Genomic DNA, 18,102 nt, shown 5'->3' on the forward strand with positions numbered 1-18,102 from the left:
TGCAGGACACTTATATACATTATATGCAGGACACTTCTTTGCAACGTAATTTGAGCCGTTCTTCATTGAACTCAATGAAGAGCAGCTCAAGATTTACAAGCGTCACAGACACCTCGTATATTACGAGGAGGAGCATTTACGGCTGAAACGAGGCAGCTGTTTTCTTCTGAAAACAGGCTGTCATTTCAGCCGTAAATGACAGCTAGCGTGTGAACATACCCTAATACTTACCCCATTCTCCGTAGTCATAGTGATGCGCCCTTCTGGTTTCCGTGCAGCTCAGCCTCCTATTATGACACTGCATCCCATGTGACCGCTGCAGCAGTTGATTGGCTGCAGCAGTCAGTCACAATTTGATGATACATCATCCGAGAAGGCCAGCCTGGATGCAGAAGAAAGTGTCACTATGACATCGCCTGGGGGTAAGTATTAGGGTATGTTCACACGATGAGAGGCATTTACGTGTGAAAAGACAGACTGTTTAGGGTATGTTCACACGAGGGCGTCCGATACGGCTGAAATTACGGGGATGTTTCAGCCTGAAAACATCCCCGTCATTTCAGCCGTAACGGCATGTGCAGGCGCTTGAACGCCGCGTCAATTACGGCCGTAATTGGCGCTGCTATTCATTGGAGTCAATGAATAACGGCTCCAATTACGGCCAAAGACGTGACAGGTCACTTCTTTGACGCGGGCGTCAATTTAGGCGCCGTCTTTTGACAGCGGCGCGTAAATTACGCCTCGTGTGAACAGACAAACGTCTGCCCGTTGCTTTCAATGGGCAGATGTTTGTCAACGCTATTGAGGCGCTATTTTCAGACGTAATTCGGGGCAAAAACGCCCGAATTACGTCCGTAAATAGGCCGTGTGAACATACCCTTACAGCTGCCTCGTTTCACAAGTAAATGCTCCTCCTCGTAATATACGAGGCGTCTGTGACGCTCGTATATCTTGAGCTGCTCTTCATTGAGTTCAATGAAGAACAGCTCAAATTACGTGGCAAAGAAGTGCCCTGCACTTCTTTGCCGAGGCAGTCCATTTACGCGTCGTCGATTGACAGCTGTCAAACGACGACGCGTAAATTACAGGTCGTCTGCACAATACGTCGGCAAACCCATTCAAATGAATGGGCAGATGTTTGCCGACGTATTGTAGCCCTATTTTCAGACGTAAAACGAGGCATAATACGCCTCGTTTACGTCTGAAAATAGGTCGTGTGAACCCAGCCTTAACCTTTTTATTAATTTCAAACCGAAAGAAAAAATTTTTTTTTTTTTTTCTGATTAGCAATTTTTGTGGTGGAATCGCAGCTTTTTCTCTGCAAAAATCGCAACACGCTTTTTGTTGCAGGTTTTAGCTCCCATTGAGTTCAATGGGGAAAACCCGCAACAGAAGAGCAGCGATTCCGCAGCATAAATTGACATGCAGGTCAATTTATGAACGGTTTTTCAACTGATTTTTTTCCACAATCTCATCCACTGTATCACGCTGCAGATTTTTCACAATGTAATTTGAAGCGGAAAATTCGCAGTGTTTACGCGGTGTGTGAACTGACCCTTAGCAGTACATCAGTAGCACATCAAACACTCTATATTCAACAAAGTATCCGGCAGAAATTCATGTCTTAAACATAGTACGTATCTCGGATGTCCAGAATAGTACCAATGTTACCGACCCCCTGCAATATGGCTCAATGATAAGCTTTACTTGGCCAATAGTTCATGTGCTGGATATAGTGATTTTATGTTGCTAGTTGCCTCCAAAAATGGAATATTAGATAATGAGATCCCATACAACCACATTTTAAAAAAAATACTTGGTGGTGTTTTTGTTCTTATTTTCCATGTCACTATACCAATATTTATTTTAAAAAATCATGAAATATTGCACTTATAACCCTGACTAACAATCGACTTTTCTGTTTTGTAGGGATCACTTTTCAGCTTGTGCTGTGTACACTGCGGCAAAGGCAGCAGTCATCTTGTTATTATCAGAGGGCAGGATTCCAATGATAACTTCTGTTATAGGCAGATAACACATGGTGACAAAATCCCCAATAGGCGATGGAGAAATCTAAGCACTTCCTCACCCTCCCTGCACAATGACCTGAGCTACAGAGCATGCCCACAACACTCTCCCACAGATGTCAATGGTTATATTCACACACAGCATTATTATTATTAGGCTGGGTTCACATGGAGTTTTTTTGTAGGCGGAAAATCTGCCTCAAAATTTCGTTTGGAATATTGAGGCAGATTTTTCTTTGCTTGCACGACGATTTTCGCTGCGTTTTTTGCCCGCGGCCATTGAGCGCCGCGGGCATAAAATGCCGCAAAATACGCTTTCTCTGACTCCCATTGATGTCAATGGGAGGTCAGAGGCGTAACCGCGCGAAGATAGTGCATGTCCCTTATTTCTCCCGCGAGTCGGTTTTACTGCTCGCGGGAGAAAACCGCCTCCACCTCCCATTGAAATCAATGGGGGGCATTTTCGGCTGCTTTTTGTCGAGTTTTGCGGAGCGGTTTCCGCGCCAAAAAACTCTGTGTGAACTCACCCTTATTATTATTATTTTTTGCTGGAACTTACTGAAAATCAGTTCTTTTAATCTAAATGGAGTTTTTTCAGCGGCAAACACATGGATTTCTGTAAACCCCAGGACCTGGTTAAGTAGAGTCGTGTGATATTGTACCTTCTTACCTTTTTCTACTATCCCCCTAACCCAAGAAAAAACACGTGACAACCGAGGTTGGATATTAACGGCCACAGCAACCGTTTTATTAATTTTACAACATAAAAGAATGCAAATTAATCTGAAAACATTCGGATAACACAAGGAATTTTCCCCAATGAATTTCTCCAACAAATTCACCCTACATGGGTCAGTATGCAAATAAAACATCCATAATAATAATATCAATAATTAAACATAAATAACAAAGTACGCCAGGGGAAGTCCTTGAAGTTATTTCTTGTTTAAATTGAGTTAGCCATCTGCAACCACCACCTAATTACCCCCGGCTCGGAGCCACCGATCACTTCTGCAGATGGCTCCGACCAGAAGACCACTTCAAAGGGATAACACTCTATGAAGTCTTCCAAATATTATTCCTTTTTTGGGGGACGCATACCACCGATGCGACCCATCTACCAGTTTGTACTGACCAGTCTCAAGGACTTCCCCCGCCACCTGCCATGACACCGCAACCCCCAAACAGCAAACACAGAGCCTCACCACTCATGCCAAGACACACTCCTGCAGGCGCTAGCTAAAAACGGGTGTGCAATGCAAAACCCAAAAACGCACATGACAGATAACCCAATAGAAAAAGGGGCGGGAGGGCGGGAATTCCTTAACTGTTGTTCCTCCCGCTGCTTCCTGCGTAATGATGAAAACAGCTGGAAGAACATTATAACAAATGCGGCCCCTTCTATGCCCCTCCTCCCTGCGACTCCTCCTACCCACCCCCCTCTCTGACCGCTCCATGAACTAATGAACTAACTTATTAACCCTACACCCTCCTATAACTGTCATGGAGGCCTTCCCTTATTTCTTTTTGGGCGGCAGTCCGGCCTCTTTTTCAGAAGAAGCGCTGTTCTTAGCGCGAAACAGGCTACAACCTGCTATGTCCTCCCTTGTACGCTTTTATATTTGCTAGATGCCACAACAAAATAAAGAATAAGAGCCAAAACGGGTGAGTGCCGCATTTTCATTCCTCTCACTGCATGTTATTCTCAGATGAATAGAACAGTCGCCAAAATTTCTGCAACAAATCTGCAACATGTGAATATACCCAATAGGTAAATATTGCTAACGTCACATACCTTTCTTACAACAGGACCGCAGACCCCGTGTCTCTACACAGTAAGGCCTCATGCACAATACTGTATACGGGCTTTATTTTGTACAGAGCTGTAATAGCGCTCCCATAAAGTTGTAATTTCATACGGAGGCACAGACAGTTTTTTGTGTTGGATATTGTGTTGCTCTTTGGGGTAACTACATATGACTTAACCCCTTAGTGACCAACAGTACGCCTTTTTACGTTCCTCACTAATGGGCTTTAGGCTAATGCGACGCCTTTTAACGTGATCGCATTAGCCTAAAGTAGCGCCGAAATTAAAGATCGGGGCTCCGTTCTCTCAGCTACCGGAGGTAGCTGAGAGTTCGGGGCAACGACCAGAGACCATAACGAGTGGTCTCTGGTCACGTGATCGCCGTGAATCGCTATTTCACGGCGTTCACGCTAAACCGGCGGATAATCGCCATTTCTCTCTCCTCTCATGGAATAACTCCTTAGAGAGGAGAGAGAACGGGTAAATAGTGCGCCCCCCCCCCCCCCCGTCCGATTCCCCTTCATGTCCGATCCCCCCCCCCCCCCGGTCCGATCCCCCCCCACGGTCCGATTCCCCCCCCCCCCAAAATGGCGCCCGAGTGCGCTTTGCATAACTTACCTGTGTCGTCATCTGGCACAGCAACAATCAGGGACCGTTGTGACTGGTCCCTGATCAGGTGATCTCTGTGATAAAACCTATCACAGAGATCACTGACAGTTATTTTCAAAACACAGCCAGGACATTGTAGTTGTTCTGAGAGGAGAGAGAAATCAGTCTAAGTCCTGTGCTGTGAAGAAAGAAAAAAAGTGATAAAAAATCATCGTTACATATACATACATATATATATATATATAATATATCAAATCTATATTAGCGTCAGCGCTAGTTTAGCGTTAGTTCTAGTTTAGCGTTAGTGCTAGTTTACCGTTAGTTTAGCGTTACTTTAGGGTTAGGGCTAGTTTAGCGTTCGTGTTTAGGGCCGTTTAGAATTAATTTTACGTCTGTTATATAAAAAAAAAAAAAAAAATATAAAAAAAATATATATATAAAAAAAAAAAAAAATTTGTGTCGTTTTTAGGATTTTAGGTTTACTTTAGGGTTAGGACTTATAGGGCATATATATATATATATATATACATACACATCTATAAATATGTCTCAGCGTATGTACAGCGCGGAGCAAGCCTACGCCTTGCTATGTTCCGACACTTCTGAAAGCGAAACAGACACCGCTTCAGAATTTGTTCCAGACAGTGACAGTGACGATTCTAATTCCACCGCTGAACCCCATAGTCCTATGGTGGTGGATACGTCAGTCGCTGTAGAGGTGTCAAGTGCAGGGCCGAGTGTTGCAGTCCCTCCCGTGATGTGGGATCCTGCACTATCATTTTCCCCCCAAGTACCCCAATTTGAAGCGACCCCAGGAATTAGTGTCGACGTCCAAAATTTTACCCCCTATAATTTTTTTAATTTATTTATATGTGATACGGTCCTAGACTTGATAGTCCAGCAGACTAATCTGTATGCTAGGCAGTTTGTTCTACAAAAGCCTGCATCTATGTACTCCAGAATGTGGAGCCCCACAAGTGTCCCAGAAATAAAAAATTTTTTAGGCATTACCCTCAATATGGGTTTGGTTAAAAAACCCTCTGTCCGGTCCTACTGGACTTGTAGTGCCGCTATGAGGCCCTAATGCGATTCATGCATTTTACTGATAATTCCCAAGTCCCCCCAAGAAGTGAGCCAGCTTATGATCGGCTTAATAAATTAAGGCCATTAATCACCCTTCTAAATGATTTATTTTTAAAGTTGTACACCCCTGACAAAAATTTGTCAGTAGATGAATCGCTCATGAGCTTCAAAGGGCGTCTTTCCTTTCGTCAATTCATCCCTTCCAAACGAGCCAGATATGGGGTGAAATTGTACAAAGTTTGCGAGAGCACAACGGGTTACACCTGCGGTTTCAAAATCTATGAAGGCAGGGACTGCCAAATTTATACCCCAGGCTGCCCAGAAACTATTGGCACCTCTGGCAAAATTGTGTGGAACCTAATGGAGCCATTTCTGCACAAGGGGTACCACGTCTATACAGACAATTTTTATACCAGCGTTGCCCTTTATAAAGCCCTCCATGCTGCAAATACAGGGGCCTGTGGGACAGTACGGAAGAACAGAGTGGGACTCCCACAACAGTTGGTGTCCAGGCGTTTGGGAAAGGGAACATCCATGGCCCTTGCAAGTCAGGAATTGCTTGCAGTGAAGTGGGCCGACAAGAAGGATGTCTACATGCTGTCCACCGTACACACGGACACCACTGTGGCAATTACGGAGAGGGGGGCTACCACTGCAAAGCAGAAACCTGTCTGTGTAACAGACTACAACAAATTTATGGGGGGTGTAGACCTTTCCGACCAGGTGCTTCAGCCTTACCTGGTGAAGCGCAAAAATAAGGCCTGGTACAAAAAGGTAGCAATCTACCTCATCCAGGTTGCTACCTATAACAGTTTTGTTATTTTCAAAAAAGCCCAAGGAACGCTCACTTTCCTTCAATTTCAGGAGAAGGTCATTGAGCATCTCCTTTTTGAGTCCACTATACCGGCACAATCCTGCGAATCTGAGGATGTGCGCAGGCTTTCAGAGCGCCACTTTTTACACCCTATTCCCTCCACTGAGACCCAAAAATATCCCCAAAAAAGGTGTCGGGTATGTAGCAGGCATGGCAGGAGGAGGGATACCCGCTTTTATTGCCCCATGTGTCCATCAAAACCAGCCCTTTGTAACTATCCCTGTTTCGAAACCTTTCACACGGTTGCAAATTACTAGAATTTAACACAAAAAAAAATAATGGGTTGGGGGCCTTTTTAGGGAGTCAATTTCTTTATATTTTCTTTTTAGTTCGTGGGCTTTCCAAGTAGGGATTATTTCTTGTGGGAGAGGTTGTAGAGCACATTTTTTTCAGACCGTGAAACTAATTTTACCCCTTATGATTTTTTTTATTTATTTGTGGGTGATCAAGTGCTGGAATTAATTGTCCAGTACAAAATCCCACATCCACAATTTTTTTATTTTGACTGTTCTTATGACTATGTCCTGCCACATACAGCTGTTACATTCCTAATTCTGTACCGTGATACGGGCATGATCTTTTTTTTTTATTTGGAGGATCTCTAATAATCGAGCTGTTCCTTATCAATACACCATGGGCTTTGTTACGGTTCTTCTGGAAATACTGACATCATTTTGGGGATTAGTGATCCTTTACTGTTCCTATAGATGGTTTTGGACACTGTCCTTTTATATATTCTGTAGGTGATTGGTTGTTTTGTGCACATAGCGGTTCCTACCTTGCCGGGCAGGGGTCTGTTATGGTGTACCGCGTCACTTGGCACATTCGTCCCTCATAAGGATTGATGGAGCTAAAGAGACGTTGTACAACCAGTCACTGAAAAAAAAAATCCTTGTCATGACAGCCCTGCAGGTGTTCTTCTATCTAGTGAACAGACTCGAGTTTGCAACATAGTTGGATACATTTTCCTCCATTTGTTTGAAGATATTGCCCGTCACTCCAGTACAGTTTATTTTTTCCTCTCTGACTGATTTTATATTAGGACAGAATTCTGTCCACAATGACATCATAATGGCACCAACTGCTTCTTCAGCAAGACATAGTCATAAGTACAGGCAAATACGTCTATAGCAACATGTATCCATTATGAATACACGGCTTCACTTCTATTCTGTGCCGCACAAATTTATTAATGTGGCGTATTTCTAACAAAATAACCTTCTACCACGTCTCCTCTATTTCATGTGGAAACGTAATAAAAGCTTGAAGAAAACATTATATACCCATAGTGTCTGAAATGATACCCTTTATTTCCTCCTTTAAAAAATTTTTGGTCCGCATGCCCACTACACCACTAGATGAATACCTTTAGGGGTTTAGTTTTTAAAATGGGGTCATTTCTGCGTGTTTTTTTTTTTGTTCAGGCAGCTCAATGCCTCTAAATGCATGATATGGGGCCTAGAATTTATTCAATTGTGCCCTGAAAGCCAAAGGGTGCTCCCTCTCTTTTTGGCCCAGCCACACGTCTAATAAGCAGATTATGGCAACAATGAGAGTATTTTTGAAAACAGGAGAAACAGGGTGATAGATTTTGGGGTGTGTTTCTTCATTTTCATGTTCGCTTTACAAAGAAATCGGTCTTCAAAGTGATACTTTTATATAAAAAGTGTTTTTTTTATTTTATTTCACCAGCTATGCATTAAATTTAGCAAAAAACTGTGGGGTCAAAATACTCACTACACCCCTAGATAAATACCTTAAGGGGTCTAGTTTTCTAAATGGGGTCGTTTATGGGGAGTTTCTATCGTTCTGGTAGTTCAAAACCTCTCCAAATGTACAGTGGGGCCTAAAACAATTTCAAGCAAAATAGGAGTCCTGAAAGCCACCGGGTGCTCCCTTTCTTTCGGGCCCTGCTGTGTGTCCAGGCAACACATTAGGGTCACAATGGGGGCATTTTTGAAAACAGGAGAAACAGGGTGATAGATTTTGGGGTGTGTTTCTTCATTCTTATGGTCGCTTTACACAGAAATCGGTCTTCAAAGTGATACTTTTATGAAAAAAGTGAATTTTTATTTTTTTTCACCTGCTATGCATTAAATTTAGCAAAACACTGTGGCGTCAAAATACTCACTACACCCCTAGATAAATACCTTAAGGGGTCTAGTTTTCTAAATGGGGTCGTTTATGGGGAGTTTCTATCGTTCTGGTAGTTCAAAACCTCTCCAAATGTACAGTGGGGCCTAAAACATTTTCAAGCAAAATATGAGTCCTGAAAGCCTCTGGGTGCTCCCTCCCTTTCGGGCCCTGTCGTGTGTCCAGGCAACGCATTAGGGTCACAATGGGGGCATTTTTAAAAACAGGAGAAACAGGGTGATAGATTTTGGCGTGTGTTTCTTCATTCTTATAGTCGCTTTACACAGAAATCGGTCTTCAAAGTGATACTTTTATTACAAAAGTGAATTTTTATTTTTTTTCACCTGCTATGCATTAAATTTAGCAAAAAACTGTGGGGTCAAAATACTCACTACACCCCTAGATAAATACCTTAAGGGGTCTAGTTTTCTAAATGGGGTCGTTTATGGGGAGTTTCTATCGTTCTGGTAGTTCAAAACCTCTCCAAATGTACAGTGGGGCCTAAAACATTTTCAAGCAAAATATGAGTCCTGAAAGCCTCCGGGTGCTCCCTCCCTTTCGGGCCCTGTCGTGTGTCCAGGCAACGCATTAGGGTCACAATGGAGGCATTTTTGAAAACAGGAGAAACAGGGTGATAGATTTTTGGGTGTGTTTCTTCATTCTCATGGTCGCTTTACAAAGAAATCGGTCTTCAAAGTGATACTTTTATGAAAAAAGTTAAATTATATTTTTTTATGCCTGCTTTGCATGAATTCTTACAAAAAAACTGTGGGGTCAAAATACTTACAACACCCCTTAATAAATACCTTAAGGGGTCTAGTTTTCAAAATGGGGTCACTTGTGGGGGTTTCCACCATTCTGACACATATGAGCCTATGAAAACCTGGCTTGGTGCAGGAAAACAAAATGTACTACAAAATTTATACAATTATTCCTTAACTTGTAAGTCCTCTAAATTGCTCAAAAATTATTTTTTTTTTTCAAAAGTGCTGCCAAAATAGAGTAAAGAGATGGAAATATATATTTAATAAAAAAAATTGTACAGTATGTGTGTACATATGTGACATATTGCAGTTAAAAATAGGGAAAAATGATAATTTTTACAAAATTTCTTCAATTTTTCTATTTTTTAAGTTATTTCCGCAAATCGTATCAGTCTACTTTTACCACTAAAATAAAGTACAACATGTGACGAAAAAACAATGTCAGAATTACTTGGATATTCAAAACTTTCACAGAGTTATTCTCTGATAAAGTCACACATACCAGATTTGACAAATTTGGCTTGGTCATTAAGGTCCAAACAAGCTTGGTCACTAAGGGGTTAAAGCGTCTCTGTCACCACATTATAAGTGCCCTGTCTCCTACATAAGGAGATCGGCGCTATAATGTAGATGACAGTAATGCTTTTTATTTAGAAAAACGATCTATTTTCACCACGTTATTAGCGATTTTAGCTTTATGCTAATGAGTTTCTTAATGGACAACTGGGCGTGTTTTACTATTGACCAACTGGGCGTTGTACAGAGGAGTGTATGACGCTGACCAATCAGTGACCAAAAAGCGTCATACACTTCTCTCCATTCATTTCTTCAGCGCATAGGGATCCTGCTAGATCAGTATGTGCTCTCTTATACTGACACATTAACGTTACTGAAGTGTTTAAACAGTGAATAGACGTTCCTTCCAGCCAGGACGGGATGTCTATTCACAATCCCGGCACTTCGTTAACGTTTGTTTGGTACTTACAGCAGAGCAAGCATAATCTCGCGAGATCACGCTTTAAATGACAGGATACAGCGAGATTATGCTTTGCTCTGCTGTAAATACCACAGAAACTTTAACTAAGTGTCGGGATTGTGAATAGACATCCCGTCATGGCTGGAAGGAATGTCTATTCACTGTCTAAACACTTCAGTAACGTTAATGTGTTAGTATAAGACCGCACATACTGATCTAGCAGGATCCCTATGCGCTGAGGAAATGGGGAGAAGTGCAGGACGCTGATTGGTCAGCGTCATACACTCCTCTGTACAACGCCCACTTGGTCAATAGTAAAACAAGCCCAGTTGTCCATTAAGAAACTCATTAGCATAAAGCTAAAATCGCTAATAACGTGGTAAAAATAGATAGATTTTCTAAATAAAAAGCACTGCTGTCACCTACATTATAGCGCCGATCTCCTTATGTAGGAGACAGGACACTTATAATGTGGTGACAGACTCTTTAACATGGCACAGCACGCTCCTTCCATAAGAGCTTCCCTCATGAGGGGCAAAAGTAGGGATGCAAAGACGCAATGTCCAGCACCTTCCAGACCAAGCACTACAGACATTTTGGAAAAAGGTGACCGCATCCACCCAGGTGTAGAAAGGGTATTTATTCCAGCATGACAAAACGCAGTGGTTTTTATCAAGCATGGCATCAGGAACTTGAACCCCATATGTTTTGTGACCCCCGGGCATTCATTTATCACATGACACATGGGGGTCATGTGCATGACACCAAGTCTAGTCCTAGCCTATGGATAACCCAGAGCAAGGTTTGTAAAGACACTGAGCAAGCAACTGGCAGATTTGTGCTCAGCAGCCCAAAAAATGTGTATCCCTGTTAGGGTATGTTCACACGGCGGGGGTCCGTAACGGCTGAAATTACGGGGATGTTTCAGCCTGAAAACATCCCCGTAATTTCAGCCGTACCGGCATTTGCAGGCGCTTGAACGCCGCGTCAATTACGGCCGTAATTAGCGCTGCTATTCATTGGAGTCAATGAATAGCGGCTCCAATTACGGCCAAAGAAGTGACAGGTCACTTCTTCTACGCGGGCGTCTATTTACGCGCCGTCATTTGACAGCGGCGCGTAAATATACGCCTCGTGTGAACAGACAAACGTCTGCCCATTGCTTTCAATGGGCAGATGTTTGTCAGCGCTATTGAGGCGCTATTTTCGGGCGTAATTCGGGGCAAAAACGCCCGATTTACGTCCGTAAATAGGCCGTGTGAACATACCCTTAGAACATGAAGAATAAATAATAAAAAAAAAGGTGTTGTTTTGTTTTTTTCTTTTTGTAACAAAGTTTTACAATTTTCCCTGTAAAAAAAGTTATAAAAATGTAAAACTTGTCCAGCAAAACAGACCAAAAAATACAAAAATGTTCTAAAAAATTATGAAGATGAACAATTTGGATACACAAAGGCAAAATTTAAGCTATGGTGTTAAAGGGTTAAACTTGTATTGTTAGAATGTGTATATAGCCACCAGATTTATTCTAAGAGTATGTTTACACAGCTTATTTTCAGCCGTTTTTGGGCCGTAAACTCCCCGAAAAATGGTTAAAAGTACAGAGACTGAACGCCTACAAACATCTGCCCATTAATTTCAATGGGAAAAACTGCGTTTCGTTCCCACAGGGTGTTTTTTAAAAAACACCCTTATAAAAAAGAAGTGCATGTCACTTCTTGAGCCGTTTTTTAAGCCGTTTTTCATTGTCTCCATAGAAAAACAGCTCCAAAAACTGCCGTAAAAAAACGCATAAAGAAACGCTTGATGCTTTAAAAACAGCTGACAATCCCTTGAAAACAGCTCCGTATTTTACGGCCGTTTTTGTAAGCTGTGTGAACATACCTTTGTGCAAAGTGGATGAGATTTGAACAAATCACCGGCTGCAGCGGTCACATGGGATGAAACGTCATCCTGGGTCTGCAGAACGTCAGGACGTCGGAGGGACAGGTCGCCATGATAAGTATCCATTTTTTTTTTTGTGTCAGTGCAGGATTTCCGCAGTGGACATTCCGGTTGAAAAACTGCATCACAATTTGGTGCGTTTTTTCGGACAGAATTTCTTGCGGCAACCACGGCGGATACGATGTGTGCTTTTACGCAGCGTATCTACCCTGTGTGAACATGGCCTAATTGTTTTTTACTTCATTATAAAACGTTACTGCAACTGGACTGAGTTTCTAGACAACTAGCCTCAGATTCCTTGTGTCTGGACCTGCCTTGGTCCTTCACGCTCAGCAGATCTAACTGTGTAGTGACACAGACGCACTCACAAGCTGAAACTCTGCGCTTCACTTTCACTTTTGCTTCGTTTTGCAGGAAGGGAACAAGATGCCTTCGTTTGGGGGTCCGTATAACTCTTCATGTGAGGTGTCTACCGGGGTAAGTCATTTACCTAATAAACTATAAGGTTTAAGAGGCACAGAAGCTGCAGAAGGAGCAGGGATAAGGAGGATGTCCTGGGGGAGACGGAGTATACAGTATATAGTGTGGATAGACAAGAGCACACAGGAGAAGTTATTCAGAGAAGATTAGATTATCTTTACTTTATAAAACAGAATCATTTTTCGGATGACGGAACACAAATTGTTTACTGCACAGAAGTACAACATGCGGAGAATGATGGGATATGCAGTGTGGGGGAAGGACGAATAATAATATTTTGTAGGGGAAAATTCGTGCCTTATGAAGGCACCATATAACGGCAAGAGATGCCTACGTGTTCGAAATATAGATCATAAGGACTCTGAATGGTCAGAATGTAATGCTACATTTATCCTGCAGAGGTCGCTACAGGGGAAATGTATAGCCAGACCCAGATTCTCATGACCAGGGGTAAGAGGGGCTGGACCTGCGGCATTGGCTGAATGCCCAGACAGAGGGTGGCTATATATTTAACCTCTTTCCGATATCTGCCATACATGTACGGAGCAGCGGTTGAGTCCTTCCTACACTTCGCCATACATGTATAGCGCTGTGATGGCACGGGCTGAGCCTGCGGCACCCACAACAGAGTCATCTTACATTCTGCTTTATCAGAGATAACTCTGATCCCAGCTGTTTAACCCCTTAGATGCGGAATGCCGATGCGTTGCTATGGCAGTCGGGGCCTAATAATGGTCCCCAGGTTTGACATCTTAGTACACCTTTTAGGCAGCACCTAATAGAATGCGTGTCAGCGTTACAATGACAGCGTATTCTATGAAAATCCCCTAGTGGGACTGTAAAACCAAGTTAAATATCATATTTAAAAATATATGAAAAAAAAACTGATTTCTCCCATTATGTAAAAAAATAATAAGAAAACTATACATAATTGATATTGGCGTGTCCGTAACGACCCGAATTATAAAATGATCATGTTATTTATCCCACACGATGAACAACGTAAAAAAAAGTAATACTATAAATTGCTGTTTTTGTTCCTCTTGCCTCCCAAAAAATTGAAAAAAGAGCGATCTAAAATTGTACCAATGAAAACTGCAGCTCATCCCTCTACAGACCTCACACAGCTTTCTCGATGGAAAAATAAAAAAGTTATGGTTCTCAGAATATGGAAAATTAGATTTCCTTTCAAAAGAGTTTTTATTGCTCAAAAGTAGTAAAAAAATAAATAAAAAATATATATAAATTTGGTATTGCCATAATCATTTTGACCCGCAAACAAGTTAACATTATACTGCACAGTAAACGACGTCAGAAGAATTGCAGAATTGATCTTTTTTTTTTGCATTTCCACCTAAAAAACAAATAAAATATTTTCAGTAAATGACACGAACCTCAAAAATGGTGCCATTAAAAAATATAATTCGTCCCCCAATAACAGACATTAATGTGTCTATAGTTTAAGGCGTTTTTCACACGGCTGTACCGTATTTATCATTCTTTTTGAAACCACTTCTGGAATCTGCATCAAATTCTGCAACAAATATGCGATGTGTGAATCCAAACCAGGAGTGACACCTACACAGAGAACAGTATAATGGAAGGATTGACACAGTCGACTGCGCTATTGATTGTCGAAAAAACGGAAACCTGCCGGAATGGTGACAAACGGAAACCATTAATAATGTTTCCGTCACCATTGATATCAAAGGCGATGCAAACGGATGCTAAGGTTTCCGCTTGACTTTCCGTTGAGGGGTTCATCCGACGGAAACCTCAGACGGAACCCTGGAACAGAAAGCCAACGCTGATGTGGACAGGCCCTAAGGCTAAAAAATAGTAGTCAATATGGTACCCAAATACCCATCTGCTTCTCACAGATCCATCTCCATTTTGTAGTGCAGCACATTCAGGGTATGTTCACACGGCGGGGGTCCGTAACGGCTGAAATTACGGGGATGTTTCAGCCTGAAAACATCCTCGTAATTTCAGCCGTACCGGCATGTGCAGGTGCTTGAACGCCGCGTCAATTACGGCCGTAATTAGCGCTGCTATTCATTGGAGTCAATGAATAGCGGCTCCAATTACGGCCAAAGAAGTGACAGGTCACTTCTTCTACGCGGGCGTCTATTTACGCGCCGTCATTTGACAGCGGCGCGTAAATATACGCCTCGTGTGAACAGACAAACGTCTGCCCATTGCTTTCAATGGGCAGATGTTTGTCAGCGCTATTGAGGCGCTATTTTCGGGCGTAATTCGGGGCAAAAACGCCCGATTTACGTCCGTAAATAGGCCTTGTGAACATACCCTAAATGTGTAAAACAAATCTCTGTGTAAAATGTAGGGACACGGGGAGGCATGAAAACCTCCATTGGGTTCCCCTGACAGAACCCATGAACGGAGGAGCCCTGATGCAAATGTGAACGAAGCCTTATATAAAAACATCATAATAAAGTAGTAATAATAAAAACAATAAACAGCACCATTTTGGATAAATATTTAGCTGCTGTGCTTTATTAGAAGTTACATAAATTTAAACAAATTAACAAAATTTGGAGCTCAGCCGCACAATCTAGAGCTCCAAAACCATATATAAACAACAATAACGAAATAATCAAAAACACCCGGCAATGAAGCTGGATGACCCACCCTCTAATAAGCATGTGACAAAACTGGGAGATTCATAAAATAGGGGCTCAATGCTGTGGTGGTGCTGCAAAGACATCTCTGAGGTAAATCCAGTGATGATATAGTTTAAAAGCCCGCCATAAATTCAAACAGACCAATCAGGGACTCTCCTTCAAACCCAGTTGTAACCAGGCAGAATTTAGAGAACATTCTAGTGTCCTGTGTAACAGTTAACCAATAAGCTCCAAGTGAATCTATGGCTCAGATTCCCGCCAAAAATTCAAACTGACCAATCAGGAAACGTCAGCTGTATCCAGGCAGATAACGTACTCATGCACCAAGTGACCCATGAGGGAACATGTCAAATAAAAGGAAAACAGGTTAATAACATGGCGGTTCCATTAACACCTTGTGCCCTCATTATTGTTAATTTCAATAAGGGGCTTCCATTAACTCCTTACAACACGGAATGAGTATGGATTCACAATATGGTCGTGTGCATACGGCCTGTAAATAATGTGATAATTATAATACCTGTATGGTTACATCACCAGTGTCTGTGTCTTTTCAGACGACAATCATTGCCGTGGAGTTTGATGGAGGAGTTGTCATTGGATCGGACTCCAGGGTGTCCGCTGGGTGCGTAGTTCCTCCATCTGTATCTGTGATACGTCCTTGTCTCTGACGTCTCAGGTGTCTCAGACTCTTTGCATCTTCTCCTCCTTCTACAGAGAGGCTGTGGTGAATCGAGTATTTAATAAACTGGCTCCTGTCCATGAGAAGATACTATGCGCTCTGTCAGGCTCGGCCGCGGATGCCCAGGCAATGGCAGACATGGTACATTACTACATGGAGGTGCACAGGTTAGTGGTGGGAGGGGGGACATCAATTAACTAACCCATTCTTCTCTATTTTTAATCCATTTGTATTTATAATTTCTATTTTAATATATTTTTATAATTCATATATTGGCTTTCATACAATATAGGTAATCCGTGAACGCATAGAAGCTGCATGTCGGAAAGTAAACACAATTCTTAATAAAAGTAAATTACAAATATGTTTTTTTTTTAATCAATAAATTTGTACATTTATTAAAGAAAAAAATACCCCCCAAAAGTTTTCATAGCCTTTAATGTTTCAATAATTTTTATTGAAGATTTTCAAGAAAGGATAAACTTTACATCAAACAATGGCATCAGCAGCCGGGGGTTATACAGCCTTTAACCCCTTCCCAACATTTGATGTATCCATACGAAGTGAACCCGCTCCATACGATGCGGGTGTCGGCTGCATGTTTAACTCGTTAAATGCCGCGGTCGATAGCGACCGCGGCATTTAAATAGTTAGAAAGAGGGGGTGACCCCCTCTAACAGCTCATCGCGCCCCCCCCCCCGCAATGCAAACACGGGGGGGGGGGGACGATGGTTGCTATGGCTGCCTGGGGGCCTAATGAAGGCCCCCGGGTCCGCCATCTTTGTGCTACTATTAAGCGCTGCGTCCGTTAGGATATAATGCAATACATTAGTATTGCAGTATATAGTGCAAGTGATCTAACGATTGCTGGTTGAAGTCCCCAAGGGGGACTAATAAAAAAAAAAGTAAACATTTGTCAAATAAAGTTGGTTTTTTATGAAAACATTTTTAAAAAAATTAAAAGTTCAAAAAAAAATCTTTTCCCATTTTCCCCCTAGAGCATAGTAAAAAAATAAAAATAAACATAATTGGTATCGCCACATCCGTAAAAGTCTGAACTATTACAATATATCATTATTTAACCCGCACGGTGAACGCCGTAAAAAAAACAAAAACCGCCAGAATCTCTATTTTTTGGTCACCTCATCTCCCACAAAAAATGAAATAAAAAGTGATCAAAACGTCACATGTACACCAAAATGGTATTATTAAAAACTACGGCTTATCCCGCAAGAAATAAGCCCTCATACCACTTAATCGACTGAAAAATAAAAAAGTTATGGCTCTCAGAATTTGGCGACACAAAATAAATTTTATTTTATATGTAAAACTAGTAAAATATGGAAAAAACTATATGTATTTGGTATCGCGGTAATCGTATTGACCCGCAGAATAAAGTTAACATGTTGTTTTAATTGCACAGTGAATTCCGTAAAATCTAAGCGCAAAAAACAATGGAGGAATCGCTGTTTTTTTAATTTTCTACCCCGCAAATATTCTACTTAAGGAACGCATTACTAAAAATGACCTGCTTCTCTGTCTTTCCTTGGATTATTCTTGCTCTCAAACTCCATTAGTAACATGGGAAATTCTTGTTCTCAAATTCCATTAGTAAGATGGGAAAGAGATGACTCAATTCTGACCTATCAGACACTGCTGGTGGCCATGGACCGGGCGCATAAATGTTTGGCATCTGAGCGCTTTCTAGAGATGAGGCTTAAAATTTGTTCATACTGAAACCCCCCATATCAATGATTCCTCTAACTTTTTTTAAATGTGGGGAAATAGGTGTGAACCTCTACCACGGTTTATGTGCCTGTCCTGTAATCACACACTTTTGGGAAAATGTCCGTAAATATACTTTGGATAATCTTACTAATTTTACACCTATTGAACCTTTATGGGCAATATTTGGCTACATGAACACTGATCAATACCATTGTTCCCCAGGAGTGCGAAAACGTTTTCATTTTATTTGGGCAGAAATAGTAAAATCAATCTTACAAGTGTGGCTACAGCCCCCAGCTCCTCACTACAAATTATTTTTGGAGAAATTATCTTTTCTCCTGAAAATGGATTGG

The 18,102-nt window shown here is 41.7% G+C and overlaps 1 protein-coding gene across 2 annotated transcripts in view; it reads left to right on the top strand.

Annotated features, from left to right (window-relative positions):
- Positions 1 to 18,102, top strand: part of PSMB9 (proteasome 20S subunit beta 9) — a 29,526-nt gene that overhangs the window by 1,401 nt on the left and 10,023 nt on the right. Inside the window, exons 2-4 of one of the 2 annotated variants that reach the window (XM_075834499.1) lie at positions 12,632 to 12,694; positions 15,897 to 15,964; positions 16,057 to 16,188. In XM_075834499.1, the coding sequence (XP_075690614.1) occupies positions 12,644 to 12,694; positions 15,897 to 15,964; positions 16,057 to 16,188 (251 nt within the window). In that variant the 5' untranslated portion in view covers positions 12,632 to 12,643. Of the gene's footprint in view, positions 1 to 12,631; positions 12,695 to 15,547; positions 15,706 to 15,896; positions 15,965 to 16,056; positions 16,189 to 18,102 lie in introns of those variants that run through there. The other variant, XM_075834500.1, reaches the window with a different exon arrangement.

Source organism: Rhinoderma darwinii, chromosome 8, assembly GCF_050947455.1.
Source record: "Rhinoderma darwinii isolate aRhiDar2 chromosome 8, aRhiDar2.hap1, whole genome shotgun sequence".
Taxonomy (NCBI): domain Eukaryota; kingdom Metazoa; phylum Chordata; class Amphibia; order Anura; family Rhinodermatidae; genus Rhinoderma; species Rhinoderma darwinii.